General features: G+C 44.4%; 1 protein-coding gene across 1 annotated transcript in view; it reads left to right on the top strand.

The window, feature by feature from the left end:
- Positions 1-18,231, top strand: part of LOC141133618 (leucine-rich repeat and calponin homology domain-containing protein 4-like) — a gene marked incomplete at its 3' end in the record, with an annotated part of 82,754 nt that overhangs the window by 21,146 nt on the left and 43,377 nt on the right. Inside the window, 1 exon segment of the mRNA XM_073623096.1 lies at positions 11,635-11,779. Coding sequence (XP_073479197.1) covers positions 11,635-11,779 — 145 coding nt within the window.

The following is an 18,231-nucleotide window of genomic DNA, read 5'->3' as shown; positions in this document are numbered from 1 at the left end:
TGCAATGACCAGCCAATTGGGGGGGGGGTCTTATTCATTACAGACGGTTATTTGGCATTGTGTCAGTAAATTAGTGCGACATCCCCGAAAAACATTTCATTTTGAGGTTTTTATTTTGTATTAAATTGGAGTTGTGGTAATAATTAATAATAATATTAAAACGAGGAAAAATTCATGTATTATATACACTCACCGGACGCTTTATTAGGTACACCTGTTCAATTGTTTGATTAAACAAATTGCTAACTAGCCAATCACACGGCAGCAACTCAATGCATTTAGGCATCTAGACGTGATGAAGACAACTTGCTGAGGTTCAAACCGAGCATCAGAATAGGGAAGAAAGGGGTTTTAAGTGACTTTGAATGTGGCATGGTTGTTGTTGGCAGACGGGGGCTGGTCTGGGTATTTCTGGGATTTTCACACACAACCATCTCTCGGGTTTACAGAGAATGGTGGGGAAAAAAGAGAAAATATCCAGTGAGCGGCTGTTGTGTGGAGGAAAATGCCTTGTTGAGGTCAGACTGGTTGTAGATGATAGAAAGGCAACAGTAACTGAAATAATGACTCGTTCCATCCAAGGTATGTAGAATACCATCTCTAAACGCACAACACATTCAACCTTGAAACAGATGGGCTACAGCAGCAGAAGACCACACCTGGTGCCACTCCTGTCAGCTAAGAAAAGGCAATTGAGGCTACAATTCGCACAGGATCACCAAAATTGGACAATAGAAGATTGGAAAAAACGTTCTCTGGTCTGATGAGTCTCGACTACAGCTGCGACGTTCAGATGGTAGGGTCAGAATTTTGATGTAAACCACATAAAAGCATGGATCCATCCTGCCTTGTATCACCAGTTCAGGCTGGTGGTGGGGGATATTTTCTTGGCACACTTTGGGCCCCTTAGTACCAATTGAACATGGTTTAAACACCACGGCCTACCTGAGTATTGTTGCTGACCATGTCCATCCCTTTATGACTACAGTGTCCCCATCTTCTGATGGCTCCTTCCAGCAGGATAATGCACCATGTCACAAAGATCCAATCATCTCACCACTGGACAATGAGGTCCCTGGACTCCAATGGCCTCCACAGTCACCACATCTCATCCTATAGAGAACCTTTGGGATGTGGTGGAATGAATGTGTGATGCTATAGTGTCACTTATGGAGCAAAATCTCTGAGGAACGTTTCCAAATCCTTGTATCTATGCCACCAAGAATGAAGGCAAAAGGGAGATCCAACCCGGTACTAGCAAGGTGGACCTAATAAAGTGTCCGGTGAGTGTAGATTCATCATTGTATTGCAGACCTCGGTCATGTGACTCGGTGTTGCCAGGGCACGGGTGTAAAATTCTATTCATTCTCTGTTTATATATTCCCAGCCGGCTGTGTCACTAAAACTGTCCGGGATGGGACATTATAGTCACCAGACAAACACTGGAGCAACGTTTTATGTCAATATTATGAGAGAAAAAGAGAAGTGTCTGTAAAACATCCGACATCTGGGCTGAACGAAAGCAGCCTGCCTGTGTCTATGGTTGTATATAAGATATTCACTCACCGGACACTTTATTAGGTTCACCTTCCTAGTAGCGGGTTGGACCCCCTTTTGCCTTCATTCTTGGTGGCATAAATTCAACAAGGTGTTGGAAACGTTCCTCGGAGATTTAGCTCCATAGTAACATGATAACATCACGCAGTTGCAGATTTGTCGGCTGCACATCCATGATGGGAATCTCCCGTTTCCGCCACATCCCTATGGTGCTCTATTGGATGAGATGTGGTGAGTGTGGAGGACATTGGAGGACAGTGACCTCATTGTCCAGTGGTGAGATGATTGGATCTTTGTGACATGGTGCATTATCCTGCTGGAAGGAGCCATCAGAAGATTGGGACACTGTAGTCATAAAGGGATGGACATGGTCAGCAACAATACTCAGGTAGTCCATGGCATTTAAACGATGCTCAATTGGTACTAAGGGGCCCAAAGTGTGCCAAGAAAATCTCCCCCCCACCATTATAACACCATCTCCACCAGCCTGAACTGGTGATACAAGGCAGGATGGATCCATGCTTTCATGTTGTTTACATCAAATTCTGACCCCACCATCTGAATGTCGGAGCTGAAATCCACACTCGTCAGACCAGGCAACGTTTTTCCAATCTTCTGTTGTCCAATTTTGGTGATCCTGTGTGAATTGTAGCCTCAGTTTCCTGTTCTTAGCTGACAGGAGTGGCACCCGGTGGGGTCTTCTGCTGCTGTAGGTCATCTGCTTCAAGGTTGGATGTGTTGTGTGTTCAGAGATGGTATTCTGCATACCTTGGTTGTAACGAGTGGTTATTTGAGTTACTGTCATCTGGAACCAGTCTGCCCATTCTCCTCTGACATCTACAAGGCATTTTCCTCCACACAACATCCGCTCACTGGATATTTTCTTTTTCCCACCATTCTCTGTAAACCCGAGAGATGGTTGTGTGTGAAAATCCCAGAAATACTCAGACCAGCCCGTCTGCCACCAGCAACCATTCCACGTTCAAAGTCACTTAAATTCCCTTTCTTCCCCGTTCTGATGCTCGGTTTGAACTTCAGAAAGTCGTCTTCACCACGTCTAGAACCCTAAATGCATTGAGTTGTTGCCATGTGATTGGCTGATTAGCAATTTGTATTACCAAGCAATTGAACAGGTGTACCTAATAAAGTGGCCCAGTGAGTGGACAGTATATTTATCTGAGAGAGAGCGGGATAGAGAAGAATAAGTTATTCTGGAGAGGAGAGTTACTGCTGGAGGACTCTGCTCCTTCTTCTAAATTTCAGGAGAGGAGAGTTATAGAGGAAGGAGCAGAGTCCTCCAGCAGTATTTCAGGAGAGGAGAGTTATAGAGGAAGGAGTAGAGTCTTCCAGCAGTATTTTAGGAGAGGAGAGTTATAGAGGAAGGCGCAGAGTCCTCCAGCAGAGCAGAGTATTTCAGGAGAGGAGAGTTATAGAGGAAGGAGCAGAGTCTTCCAGCAGAGCAGAGTATTTCAGGAGAGGAGAGTTATAGAGGAAGGAGCAGAGTCCTCCAGCAGAGCAGAGTATTTCAGGAGAGGAGAGTTATAGAGGAAGGAGCAGAGTCTTCCAGCAGAGTATTTCAGGAGAGGAGAGTTATAGAGGAAGGAGCAGAGTCCTCCAGCAGTGCAGAGTATTTCAGGAGAGGAGAGTTATAGAGGAAGGAGCAGAGTCCTCCAGCAGTGCAGAGTATTTCAGGAGAGGAGAGTTATAGAGGAAGGAGCAGAGTCCTCCAGCAGTGCAGAGTATTTCAGGAGAGGAGAGTTATAGAGGAAGGAGCAGAGTCCTCCAGCAGTGCAGAGTATTTCAGGAGAGGAGAGTTATAGAGGAAGGAGCAGAGTCCTCCAGCAGTGCAGAGTATTTCAGGAGAGGAGAGTTATAGAGGAAGGAGCAGAGTCCTCCAGCAGTGCAGAGTATTTCAGGAGAGGAGAGTTATAGAGGAAGGAGCAGAGTCCTCCAGCAGTGCAGAGTATTTCAGGAGAGGAGAGTTATAGAGGAAGGAGCAGAGTCCTCCAGCAGAGTATTTCAGGAGAGGAGAGTTATAGAGGAAGAAGCAGAGTCCTCCAGCAGTGCAGAGTATTTCAGGAGAGGAGAGTTATAGAGGAAGGAGCAGAGTCCTCCAGCAGTGCAGAGTATTTCAGGAGAGGAGAGTTATAGAGGAAGGAGCAGAGTCCTCCAGCAGTGCAGAGTATTTCAGGAGAGGAGAGTTATAGAGGAAGGAGCAGAGTCCTCCAGCAGTGCAGAGTATTTCAGGAGAGGAGAGTTATAGAGGAAGGAGCAGAGTCCTCCAGCAGTGCAGAGTATTTCAGGAGAGGAGAGTTATAGAGGAAGGAGCAGAGTCCTCCAGCAGAGTATTTCAGGAGAGGAGAGTTATAGAGGAAGAAGCAGAGTCCTCCAGCAGTGCAGAGTATTTCAGGAGAGGAGAGTTATAGAGGAAGGAGCAGAGTCCTCCAGCAGTGCAGAGTATTTCAGGAGAGGAGAGTTATAGAGGAAGGAGCAGAGTCCTCCAGCAGTGCAGAGTATTTCAGGAGAGGAGAGTTATAGAGGAAGGAGCAGAGTCCTCCAGCAGAGTATTTCAGGAGAGGAGAGTTATAGAGGAAGGAGCAGAGTCCTCCAGCAGTGCAGAGTATTTCAGAATATATATTTTTCTCTAATTACACAGAAATGTTACTCATAAAGCCACTGAACTTCCTCATTTGACTCTGAACAGGAAGTCTGAGTCTCGTAGGACGAGGTCTTTCCATCCTTGTCTCTGAGCAGTGTGTGGTTGTAGATGATGATATGACTGTGGGTGTGATATTTTCCTGGGATGGATTTGGGATGGTCTGGATCGGGTCGGTGATATGGAGGTGAAGTGTTCCGGGATCAGCTGTGTTGTGTTGTGTTGGATGCCGGAGGCTTTGTTGTGTAATGTTACCCATAACCTGCTGTAATGAAAGGCACATGTAGGGGGATGGGAGCGAGTGTAATCTTTACCATCCCTGCACCCTCCTTATTGGTGGGAACATCACCATCTGTGCTTTATATACAGTGCTTTGAAAAAGTTATCATACCCCTTGACATTTTCCACATTTTCTCATGTTACAGCCAAAAAACGTAAATGTATTTTATTGGGATTTTATGTGATAGACCAACATAAAGTGACACATAATTGTGAAGTGGAAGGAAAATGATAAATGGTTTTCAAATTTTTTTACAAATCTGTGAAAAGTGTGGAGGGACATTTGTATTCGGCCCCCCCGGAGTCAATATTTTGTAGAACCCCCTTTCTCTGCAATTACATCTGCAAGTCTTTTTGGCGATATCTCTACCAGCTTTGCACATCTAGAGTGATATTTTTGCCCATTCCTCTTTGTAAAATATCTCAAACTCTGTCAAATTGGATGGAGAGCGTCTGAACAGCAATTTTCAAGTCTTGCCACAGATTCTCGTTGGGATTTAGGTCTGGACTGTGACTGGGCCATTCTAACACATGAATATGTTTTGATGTAAACCATTCCATTGTAGCTCTGGCTGTATGTTTTGGGTTGTTGTCCTGCTGGAAGGTGAACCTCCGCCCCAGTCTCAGGTCTTTTACAGACTCTAATGGGGCGTACACACGGTTGGACTTTTCGGCTACAAAAGTCCGGCAGACAATCCGATCGTGTGTGGGTTTTCCCGGACTTGCAGCGGACTTTTCTAGTCGCAAATCTGACGGACTTTAGATTTGGAACATGCTTCAAATCTTTACGTCGTAACTCCGCCGGACCCAGAAATCCGCTCGTCTGTATGCTAGTCCGACGGACAAAAACCCACGCTAGGGCAGCTATTGGCTACTGGCTATCAACTTCCTTATTTTAGTCCGGTGTACGTCATCACATACGAATCCGTCGGACTTTTGTGTGATCGTATGTAGGCAAGTCCGTTCGTTAGAAAGTCCGCCGCAGGTCTGCCAAAAGTCCGTCGAAAGTTTGTCGGGTTTTTGTAGCCGAAAAGTCCGACCATGTGTGCGCCCCATTACAGGTTTTCTTCTAAGATTGTCCTGTATTTGGCTCCATCCATCTTCCCATCAACTCTGACCAGCTTCCCTGTCCCTGCTGAAGAAAAGCATCCCCACAACATAATGCTGCCACCACCATGTTTCACGGTGGGGATGGTGTGCAGTGTTAGTTTTCCCCCACACATAGCGTTTTGCTTTTAGGCCAAAAAGTTAAATTTTGGTCTCATCTGACCAGAGCACCTTCTTCTACATGTTTGTTGTGTCCTCCACATGACTTCTCACAAACTGCAAACTAAACTTCTTATGTCTTTCTTTCAACAATGTCTTTCTTCTTGCCACTCTTCCATAAAGGTCAGATTTGTGGAGAGAACAACTAATAGTTGTCCTGTGGACAGATTCTCCCACCTGAGCTGTGGATCTCTGCAGCTCCTCCAGAGTTACCATGGACCTCTTGGCTGTTTCTCTGATATAGGCTCTCCTTGCCCGGCCTGTCAGTTTAGGTGGACGGCCATGTCTTGGTAGGTTTGCAGTTGTGCCATACTCTTTACGTTTTCTGATGATGGATTGAACAGTGCTCCGTGAGATGTTCAAAGCTTGGGTGTTTTGTTTTTTTTTTTTTTTGTTTTTTTAATAACCTAACCCTACTTTAAACTTCTCCACAACTTTATCCCTGACCTGTCTGATTTGTTTCTTGTCCTTCATGATGCTGTTTGTTCACTAAGGTTCTCTAACAAACCTCCTGATGGCTTCAGAGAGCAGCTGTAATTATACTGAGATTAAATTACACACAGGTGGACTTACTAATTAGGTGACTTCTGAAGGCAGTTGATCCCACTAGATTGTAGTTAGAGGTATCAGAGTAAAGGGGGCTGAATACAAATGCCCCCCACACTTTCAGATATTAATTTGTAAAAAAATTTGAAAACCATTTATCATTTTCCTTCCACTTCACAATTATGTGCCACTTTGTGTTGGTCTATCACATAAAATCCCAATAAAATACATTTACGTTTTTGGTTGTAACATGACAAAATGTGGAAGATTTCAAGGGGTATGAATGCTTTTTTTCAAGGCACTATAGACCAGATACATCCTAAATATAGAACCATTTATCCAACTGTCCATACAGTGGTGTAGTGGGCGGCACAGTGGTGTAGTGGTCCGCACTCTTGCCTAGCAGTAAAAAGGGTCACTAGTTCGAATCCCAACCACAACACTACCTGCCTGGAGTGTTCTTCCTGTGCCTGCGTGGGTTTCCTCCGGGTACTCCGGTTTCCTCCCACACTTCAAAAACATGCTGGTAGGTTAATTGCCTTCTGTCTAAATTGTCCCTAGTATATGAATGTGAGTTAGGGACCTTAGATTGTAAGCTCCTTGAGGGTAAGGACTGATGTGAATGTACAACGTATATGTAAAGTGCTGCGTAATTTGATGGCGCTATAAAAAGTACCTGAAATAATAACAATAAATAGGCAATTATCCAACTGTCCATCCAGAGCCTCTGGTTTATAGACCAGATATATCCTAAAAATTAGGGATGCACCGATGCCATTATTTTTTTTTTTTTTCCAACACCAAGTACTCGCCAATACCAACGACTGATACCCATCCCCTAGAAAGAGTAGGGAGTTGGGTGAGGGGGAGTAGAGGGGTAAGCGAGGACAGAGTGTGTGGGTGGGGTGGGGGGGGACAGGTGTAGGAGGGTAAGTGAAGGCGGGGGGGGGGGGGGTAGCTGAGGGCAGGGGAGGGGGATGAGCACTGGGGAGGTTGGGGCTGTGACCAACCAGAAGTGAGATGTGTGAAATGTGATGCGATTTGATGCTCTGGGTGACTGCATCTCCTGGCTGCAATCGGAGCTGGCTGACAGAATGGAACCCCCATTATTATATACAACATCCACTGTGTCATAGGAAGTGACAGTGCTGGACCAGCGCTCTGGTGTTATCAGGAACCGTGCTTCAGGGGAGCCTCAGCATCCATACAATCCCAGGTCATGGCTCTGCAGGAATGTCAGATAATGTGATAGGAAGAGTCTGTGCAGCAGCAATGTAACACCTACATTCAGGGTGATGGGGCGGGCCAGTTCGCAAAAGCTCCTCCTTCCTCTTCACCGCAGCCAACCAAACTCTGGTCCTACTGTCAGTGATGCCAGACACTGCTTTTTCTCCTTAGTCTGACTGACCCGCGCTCTGCCACCGGTCACATGGCGGCCAATTTCCCCACTGACCCCCCCCCCAGCCAAATAGGGGATGAGGTAAAAAATACAGTGGAGCGGGCAGAGGACTGTGCGTAGGGCGAGCTGCTGCAAGGATTGTCTGGTCTACACAACCTTATGCTGGCGCTGGCTCTGCTGTCACATTCATTAGCCAGCTTTTTACAAGTAAATGCTCTCCGACCGGGCCAGCCCGGGCCTGGTGACAGCGGGAGGGAAGGAGGAGGCGGGGAGGGGAACCCTGGACAGCTGAAATGTCATTCATTGGTTGTTAAGGATGTGGCGCTCTGCTTCTTAACCAATAAATGGCGGCATTTTTTCCCCCCCATTACATTTATGTTGTTAGCAGGGAAATCCCGCTGACAGCTGAAAAAAAAAAATGAGTCAGAAGGTATCAGTTTCAGGTATCTGTCCTTTTGTACGAGTACCGATACCAGTGAAAATGCTTAGTATAGGTGCAACCCTACTAAAAATAGCATCATTTGTTCAACTGTCCATCCTATACCTCTGGTTTATAGACTGGATAAATCCAAGACAGTCAGACCCCATTCACACAGGGGCAACACGACTTGCAGGTCGCCTCAGCGAGGCGACCTGCAAACGACTGCCCGGGCGACTTGCAAAACGACTTCTGTATAGAAGTCTATGCAAGTCGCCCCCGAAGTCGTACAGGAACCTTTTTCTAAGTCGGAGCGACTTGCGTCGCTCCCCTTAGAACGATTCCATAGCACAGAACGGGAGGCGACTTGTCAGGCGACTAGGTCGCCTGACAAGTCGTCCCTGTGTGAATGGGCTGTCAGACAAAAAGACACTGGCTCTAACTGTCTTGGATTTATCCAGTCTATAAACCAGAGGTTTAGGATGGACAGTTGAACAAATGATGCTATTTTTAGTAGAGTTGCACCCCCCCACATTCTCTCCTCGCTCACCCCTCTACTCCCCCCCCCCCCACCCCTCTACCTACTCTTTCTAGGGGATGGGTATCAGTAATTGGTATCGGCGAGTACTTGGTGTTGGAAAAAAAAAATGGTATCAGTGCATCCCTAATTATTAGGATATATCTGGCCTATAAACCAGAGGCTCTGGATGGACAGTTGGATAAATGGTTCTATCTTTAGGACATATATGGTCTATAAACCTGAGGCTCTGGATGGACAATTGGTTAAAAAGCTCTAAATTTAGGATGTATGTGGTCTATAAACCCGAGGCTCTGGATGGACAATTGGATACATAGCTCTATATTTAGGATGTATCCGGTCTATAAACCAGAGGCTCTGGATGGACAATGGGATAAATGGCTCTATATTTAGGATGTATCCGGTCTATAAACCAGAGGCTCTGGATGGACAGTTGGGTAATTGACTTCATTTTTGGTGTCTGTTGCTCCCATTCCTGTAAAATAAGAGATGGAATGTTTGAATCTAATTTAGTTGTTCCAGAAAGTTGTCGGATAAAAGCATATCCATGCAACCCAGGTCCTCTTCTCACATGAAGCTGTGGCACCATGCCAACCTTCTACAGGACTCGTGCTCCTTGCATTGTTCCAGCTCGTCTTCCAAGACTAAAGTGCCCATTCCTCGGTCTTCCCTCACCCACAAGGCCTGACGTGTGACAAATCCAAACATTAGTACAGCGGGGGTCACAAACCCGCCCTCGGCCTCTCCATTATCTTGGCCTCTCCCCGGCATCCCTGAATAAGCCTTGTTGTTAGCGCTTCTGGGCAGAGAGCCACAACCAAGTCATCACCACTGAGTCATGTGGTAGCCCTTGGGGCACAGCGACGCCCTGCCTCTGCCAGCACCGAGGGATGAGCGCAGTGACAGGGCACGAGGATCTGGGGATTACACTGCACAGATTGTTCAATGAGGGAGAGGCTGGAGGGGACAGACAAGGTCACACTTTAATTAAAGGGGACAAAAATATTGAGAGATTTTTAGTCTGCCTATGTTATTGGCAGCGTTTTGCTTTTTGCTTTGCTTTTTTGCATTAAAGCTGTAAAAAATAAATAAAATTAAAAAAAAAAAAAAAGATTTTTTTTATGGGGAAAAAAGTTAAAAATATACTTGTCTTACCCCCGCCTTCCTCACAAGAGTCATGTAAAGAGCCTGGGAATACCAAATTTAATGAGTACCCCATTCGTAGTGCAGGAGCACCCTATTGTCAGATTTGTAATCCTCAGCGTTCCCAGGATATTGCCAGAAGGATCGTGACATCACCCTTCCCTAGGCACCATGGGTAAGGTAAGTATATATACCACACACATAAATATATATTTATTTTACTGCTTCAGTGACTCAGATTTCAGAGAGAGGGCTTAAAGGTTTAGTTCACCATTTATCCAACTGTTCACCCAGAGCATCTGTTTTATAGACCGATACGTCCTAAATATAGAACCATTTATCCAACTGTCCATCCAGAGCCTCTGGTTTATAGACCAGATATGTCCTAAATATAGAACCATTTATCCAACTGTCCATCCAGAGCCTCTGGTTTATAGACCAGTTCCTGAAAAATGAAAAAGTGATTTGTAACCAAATATCCTAACCACCCCTCCTGGCCCTGCTGCCCATATGGGCCGTACCCCATTCTGCTGGTCTAGTGGCTGTCACCGTTGGGGTCCTCGGGTGCGCCGTCGCTGTTTGGGTGTTCAGGAAGGGTGTCTGCTGTCTGAATTTAAAGGGAAAAATCGGTAAAATGAGGTGCTGTATACAGATTTTCAATAGATCAATTTATCATTGGGCACACTGGCTCAGATTCAGCAGTCCACAAAAAAAGACACTCCTTAGAAATGGAGGGAAGTCGGAGTGTAGAATCCACATATACGCAGTCCAGTGAGAGCACTAAATAATCGTCCAAGAGTCCCAAGGTTTTTATTGGTAAAATTGGTTCATAGTAGGAAAAAAGCCAGCGTGTTTCAAAAAGCTACCCCCCCCCCATCAGGGCTCAGGAATTTTGACTGTACTTTTGAGAGTAGCTCTACGTTTGTTGAGATAACGATCCCCTTGTGTGATCAATGTACATCGCAGGGATTTTAACAATCTTTGTATCAGATTCCAATTTTTTTTATTTTTTGTTTTTTGCTCTGTTTGACTCGCCATGTCCTTTGCAGACTAATTCTGAACAGGAGGGTCTGGTTCATTATAATCACCTGATGCACTCTCAGTGTATCGGCATCACATGTGGGGGTTACTTTGGGAGGTCTGCATGCAAATACAGCCTACCCAGGAACACTTACTACTCCAGACTGAAACCCACCCATCAAGGCGTTTTGATATTTGCATAACTCCTCCCAAGAGCCAGCCCACTGCTTGTATCAGAGCTGGCGGTTCGTGAGAGTAGTACTGAGGCAGGGTGCTGTGATTTTTTTTTTAGGAAGAGATGTACAGCACCCTGCTGGCACCTCCCACCAGCCATGATCTGCATGCATTGTTTGAAGACTTACAGAGACACAGTGATATCAATAGGTCTAAAATAAGGATGAAAGCGGAAAGGTTTGCTTTAGAAAATTAAATTGGCGTATTGTTGGGGGGGACATTTCACACACATGAACAAAAAAAATAAAATGACTGTAAATGATACAATAGCGTAGACAGCGAAGTAGTTTGTGCTTGTATAGACAGGGTTGGTTTTCTCACATTGCGGCAATGTTTGAGTGGGATTTTCTCTGAGGTGGGATTTTCTCTGAGGTGGGATTTTCTCTGAGGTGGGATTTTCTCTGAGGTGGGATTTTCTCTGAGGTGGGGCCTTAGAGGTGAGGCCTTAGAGGTGAGGCCTTAGAGGTGAGGCCTTAGAGGTGAGGCCTTAGAGGTGAGGCCTTAGAGGTGAGGCCTTAGAGGTGAGGCCTTAGAGGTGAGGCCTTAGTGTTTAATGTACCATTTGATTTCTCCTTCAGATTTATCGAAGAACCGTTTCGCTGAAGTTCCCGGTGAGCTGTGTCAGCTGGTGTCCCTGGAATCCTTGAACCTCTATCACAACTGCCTGCGTAGCCTTCCCGCGTGCATCTCCAACCTACAGGCCCTCACCTACCTGAACATAAGGTGAGTGAACAATAGAGCTTCCTGCTCCAAAACTCTTGTATCCACACATTATTCCCCATCACCTTAGCCCTGCCTTTCTCAACCAGCGCTCTGTTGAATCTTAGGGTTCCTGCAAAGTTCGCATAGGGGTGTCTTGAGCATTAAGCCGAGATCTTTTGTCTGATGGTGCCCTACATAGTCTCAGCACCATTTTCAATCAGCAGAACCAACAGTTTGGGGACCAATAATGCCTCTGACCACCAATAGACATTTTCACCAGTGAACATAAATGCAAGTGGTTACTACACCGATCACTAATGTAGGGCTCATTCTTTCCACCAAACACTAATGTAATGGTGTATTCATTCCACTGCCCACCAGTATAAGGAACCTTTACTACCGCTAACCACCAATCTAAGAAGACCTCTCTCCCTCTGACCACCAATGTAAAGGGGGCCTTCTCCAATTACCACCAATGCAGGTGGGTTTTTCGTCACTGATCACTAATGTAAGGAGGGCCTTCTCCAATGACCACCAGTGTAAGGAGTGCCTTCTTTGAATAACCACCAATGTAAGGGGGGGACCTTCTTCAATTACCACCAATGTAAGGGGTCCTTCTCTAATAACCACCAGTGTAAGGGGGGGGCTTCTCCAATTATCACCAATGTAGGAGGGCCTTCTCTAAAGACCACCAGTGTAAGGGGGACCTTCTCCAATGAACACCAATGTTAGGCGGGCCTTCTCCATTTACCATTAATGTAGGTGGGCCGTCTCCAATCGCTGCCAATATAGTGGGGAATTACAGTGGATATAAAAGGTCTACACGCCCCTTTTTAAAATGTCAGGTTTCTGTGATGTAAAAAAAAATGAGACAAAGATAAATAATTTCAGAACTTTTTTCACCTTTTTAATATGACCTATAAGCTGTACAACTCAATTAAAAAAAACAAACTGAAATATTTTAGTAAAAATAAAAATCTAAAATAATATGGTTGCATAAGTGTGCACGCCCTCTTATAACTGGGGATGTAGCTGTGTTTGGAATCAAGCAATCACATTCAAACTTGTGTTTAAATAGGAGTTAGTACACACCTGCCATCATTTAAAGTGCCTCTGATTAACCCCAAATAAAGTTCAGCTGTTCTAGTAGGTCTTTCCTGACAGTTTCTTAGTCGCATCCTACAGCAAAAGCCATGATCCACAGAGAGCTTCCAAAGCATCAGAGGGATCCCATTGTTAAAAGGTATCAATCAGGAGAAGGGGACAAAAGTATTTCCAAGGCATTAGATATACCATAGAGCACAGTGAAAACAGTCATCAAGTGGAGAAAATATGGGATGACAGTGAAATTACTAAGAACTGGACGTCCCTCCAAAATTTGATAAAAAGACGAGAAGAAAACTGGTAAGGGAGGCTGTCAAGAGGCCTACAGCAACATTAAACGAGCTGCAGGAATATCTAACAAGTACTGGCTGTGTGGTACATGTGACAACAATCTCCCGTATTCTTCTTCATATGTCTGGGCTATGGGGTAGAGTGGAAAGACAGAAGCCTTTTCTTACAAAGAAAAACATCCAAGCCTGGCTACATTTTGCAAAAAAAATCTGAAGTCTCCCAAAAGCATGTGGGGAAAATGTGTTATGGGAAGATGAAACCAAGGTTGAACTTTTTGGCCATAATTCCAAAAGATATATGTTTGGTGCAAAAAACAACACTGCACATCACCAAAAGAACACCGTACCCACCGCGAAGCATGGTGGTGGCAGCGTCATGCTTTGGGGTGGGTTTTTCTTCAGGTGGAACAGGGGCCTTAGTCCAGGTAGAGAGAATTATGAACGTCTCCAAATACCAGTCAATATTGGCACAAAACCTCCAGACTTCTGCTAGAAAGCTGAACATGAAGAGGAACTTCATTTTTCAGCATGACAACGAAACAAAGCATAAATCCAACTCAACAATGGAATGGCTTCACCAGAAGAAGATTCAAGTTTTGGAATGGCCCAGCCAGAGCCCAGACCTGAATCCCATTGAAAATCTGTGGGATGATCTGAAGAGGGCTGTGCACAGGAGATGCCCTTGCAATCTGACAGATTTGGAGTGTTTTTGCAAAGAAGAGTGGGCAAATATTGCCAAGTCAAGATGTACCATGCTGATAGACTCATACCCAAAAAGACTGAGTGCTGTAATAAAATGAAAAGGTGCTTCAACAAAGTATTCGTTTAAGGGTGTGCACACTTATGCAACCAGATTATTTTGGTGGATTTTTACTTCCCTCCACCCAAAAGATTTCAGTTTGTTCAATTGAGTTGTACAGTTTTATAGATCACATTAAAGGTGGAAAAAGTTCTGAAATTATTTATCTTTGTCTCCTTTTTATTTTTTTATTTTTTTTTTTTACATCACATGAACATGACATTTTAACAGGGGTGTGTAGAGTTTTTATATCCACTGTATATGGACCATCATTGTAAGGGGGCACTTTTCCACAGACTGCTAATATAATTTATACTGTCTGCGTCTCTTTTCTAAGAAGGCATCTCTCCTACTTGACCACCAATGTAAACAGTGGCCTCCTCCAATTACCACCAATGTAGGTAGGCCTTCTCAACTGACCACCAATTTAGGAGAAGCCTTCCACACTAACCACCAGTGTAGTGGAGCATTACATGAACCATCATTTGTAAGGGGGTACGTTTCCACAGACTACTAATAAAAGATTTCTCTGTCCTCATCTCTTTTCTAAAAAGGCATTTCTCCCATTGACCACCAATGAAATGGGGGGTCTTCTCCAATTACCATCATTGTAGGTGGGCCTTGGCCGCTGACCGTCATTGTAGGTGGGCCTTGGCCGCTGACCGTCATTGTAGGTGGGCCTTGGCCGCTGACCGTCATTGTAGGTGGGCCTTGGCCGCTGACCGTCATTGTAGGTGGGCCTTGGCCGCTGACCGTCATTGTAGGTGGGCCTTGGCCGCTGACCGTCATTGTAGGTGGGCCTTGGCCGCTGACCACCAATGTAATGGCGTTCTAAATAAACCACTATTGTGTGTGGGGGGGGGGGGCACTTTTCCACAGACCACCCATATAATTTTCAATATCTTCCTTGCTTTTTTTTTTTTTTTCTCCTAGCCATTATGAATTCTTTAATATAAATAAATAAAAATATATAATATTATTTAGCAGGGGTTTCTTGATTGTAAGGGTTCCTCTGTAGTCAAAGGTTCAGAAAGACGGCCTGCAGGGCTCTGTAAGGGTACATTTTCATGCTTTTTTTTTCTAATGTAATTAATGGGATGACTACATGAGTTAATGAAGGCAAAGAGCAGTAATGGAATTTTAGAAGGGAGCAGATAATGTTCTCTCAGCTGACAACATCCAGAGTTCTAATTACTGAGAGCCCCCCTGGCCCAGGAAGTTGACTGTCCTTGGAGGTCGGGAAGGAATTTGGCAGCAGTTGTAGAAGGAGGTTTTGTTTTGCTCAGAGAGATTGAACTTGATGGCCATCAGTCCTCCTCCTTTCCTCCTTCCTTTTTTTTTTTTTTTTTTTTTTTTTTTTTTTCAGCCTCAATTATGTAACTTTGTTCTAAGTTCCTGCCATCCCCCAACTCTGGTATTCAGTGACTGGCTCTGCCGATGGATGGTCAGCTGTCTGTACGTGTCTTCAGACTCAGAGTATTTTATATCAAACAAAGCATAACTGACATTATTTAGATGTAGAGATCAATAAGGAGCAAAATAACCTGGAGGGATGGAGGAGATTCCTTGTTGGATATGAAAGTCAAATAACCCAGTGTACTGTGGAGATCAGCAGTAAAAACGTGGAAGAATGCAGGATGGTCCTTCTAGGTATGCAAGACAGTCCTCTGTCTACTGTAAGGAGAAAGGCACCTTGAGGCATGGAGGGAATTCCTTCTAGGTATGCAAGCCAGAGTCCTTAGTCTTGGTAGAGATCAGCTAGGAACAAGGTCACCTGGAGGGATTCAGGAGATTCCTTTTAGGTATGCAGGTCAAAGAATCCAATCTACTGTAGAGATCACTTTGAAAAAGCACTTTTGGAAGAATGCGGAAGGTTTTCTTAGGTATCCAAGCCAGAGACCCCTGTCTGCTGTAGTGATGAGCAAGTACAGTGGGGAAATAATTATTTGATCCCCTGCTGATTTTGTAAGTTTGCCTACTTACAAAGAAATTAAGTGTCCTATCATTATTTATTTTATTTTTTTTTTTTGTATCATATTTGTATTTTAAATGATAGAGACGAACAACAAAAAATCCTGAAAAAACACATGATACAACAAGTGTTCTACATTAAGTTGTAGTTCAGTGAGTAAAATAAATATTTGATCCCCAAGCAAAACATGACTGAGGTTAGACGTTTCTTGTAGTTGGTTACCAGGCTTGCAAACATCTCGGGAGGGATTTTGGTCCACGCTTCTTTACAGATCTTCTCTAAATCCTTAAGGTTTCTTGGCTGTTGCTTGGCAACTCAAAGTTTCAGCTCCCTCCATAAATTTTCTATTGCCTGGCTAGGCCACTCTATGACCCCTTTTTTTTTTTTTTTTTTTTATGTGCTTCTTCTTGAACTACTCCTTTTGTTGCCTTGACGATATGTTTTGGGCCATTGTCTTGCTTGAGGCCCCATCCACGAACTTCAGTGTTCTGGCTGAGGGAAGAAGGTTCTCATCCAAGATTTTACAATACATGGCCCCATAATTCAGCAAAGTTGGCTTGTACCTTTTTAGCAGAGAAACAGCCCCAAAGCATCATGTTTCCACCTCCATGCTTGACTGTAGGGAATGGTGTTCTTGGGGTCATAGCATTTTTCTTCCTCCTAACACGGCCAGTTGCGTTAATGCCAAAGAGCTCAATTTTGGTCTCATCTGACCACAGCACTTTCTCCCAATCCTTCTTTGAATCATTTAGATGTTCATTGGCAAACTTCATATGGGCCTGTACATGTGCCTTCTTGAGGAGGGGGACCTTGCGGGTGCTGCACGATTTAAATTTATGGCGGCGTATTGTGTTACCAATGGTTTGTTTGGTGACTGTGGTCCCAACTGCCTTGAGATCATTCACAAGCTCCTCCCGTGTAGTTCTGGGCTGATCCCTCACTTTTCTCATCATCCTTACCCCATGAGGCGAAATATTGCATGGAGCTCCAGACCGAGGGCGATTGATGGTCATTTTGTATTTCTTCCATTTGTGAATAGTCGCTTCAACAGTTGTCTCCTTCTTGCCAAGCTTTTTGCTGATGGTCATGTAGCCCTTTCCAGCCTTGTGCAGGTTACAATCTTTGACAGCTCTTTGGTCTTGCCCATGATGGTGAGGTTTGAATGAAAGAAAGAGAGATTCTGTGGACAGGTGTCTTTTATACACATAACAAGTTGCCGTTAGGAGCACCTTCTTCAATTGACAGGACTAATCTGTGTACCACATGAGCACCTACTGTAGGCAGTCTGTGGGAGTCAGAATTCTTGTTGGTTGGTTAGGTATCAAATACTTATTTTACTCAATGGACTGCAACTCCTTATATAACGTGTGTGTGTTTTGTTTTTTTTTTTTCTGGATTTTTGGTTGATATTCTGTCTTTCATTTAAAATACACCTATGGTAACAATTATAGACCCTTAATTTCTTTTGTAAGTTGTCAAACATACAAAATCTGCAGGGGATCAAATAATTATTTTCCCCACTGTACATGTGGGGGAATGCAGGGGATTCCTTCTAGATATACAAACCAGAGCCCTTAGTCTTAGTAGAGATCAGCAAGAAGCAAGGTCACCTCAAGGGATTGAGATTCCTTCTAGGTATGCAAGTCAAAGAACCCAATCTACTGTGGAGATCACTTTTAAAAGAAGTATATCTGGAGGGATGCTGAAGGTTTTTGTAGGTTTTCAAACCAGAGACCCCAGTCTACTGTAGACATCCGCAATGATCAAATGCAATAGGAGTGGTGCAGGTGCATTATTCTACTTATGTACACCGGTCAGTCTACTATAGAGATCAGCAAGGAGCAAGAACATTTGGAAGGATGTTGGGTATTTTAGGTATGCAAGTCGGAAGCCCCAGTCTACTGTAGAGATCAGCAGGAAAAAAGTGCATCAGGAAGGATGCAGGGGGTTCCTTCTAGATATGCAAGCCAGAGACCCCAATGTACTGTAGAGATTAGCAAGGAGCAAGTACATCAGGAGTGATGTAGAGTATTCCTTTTAGGTATGCACATCAGAGAACCCAGTCTACTGTAGATGAGCAAGTACATCTGAGAGCATTCAGGGGATTCCTTCTAGATATCCAAACCAGAGAACCAAGTGTACTGTAGAGATCATTAATAAGTACATCAGGATGGGTGCAGGGGATTCCTTCTAGGTATGTAAGACAAAGCCCTTAGTCTTAGTAGAGAACAGCAAGAAGCAAGGTCCGCTGGAGGGATGAAGGAGATGCTTTCTAGGTATACAAGTCAAATAACAGAGTTTATTGTAG

This window comes from Aquarana catesbeiana, linkage group LG03 (genome assembly GCF_042186555.1).
Source record: "Aquarana catesbeiana isolate 2022-GZ linkage group LG03, ASM4218655v1, whole genome shotgun sequence".
In the NCBI taxonomy this organism is placed as follows: domain Eukaryota; kingdom Metazoa; phylum Chordata; class Amphibia; order Anura; family Ranidae; genus Aquarana; species Aquarana catesbeiana.
Note: the sequence above shows the minus strand (reverse complement) of the source record. Positions and strands in the feature narration are given on the sequence as shown.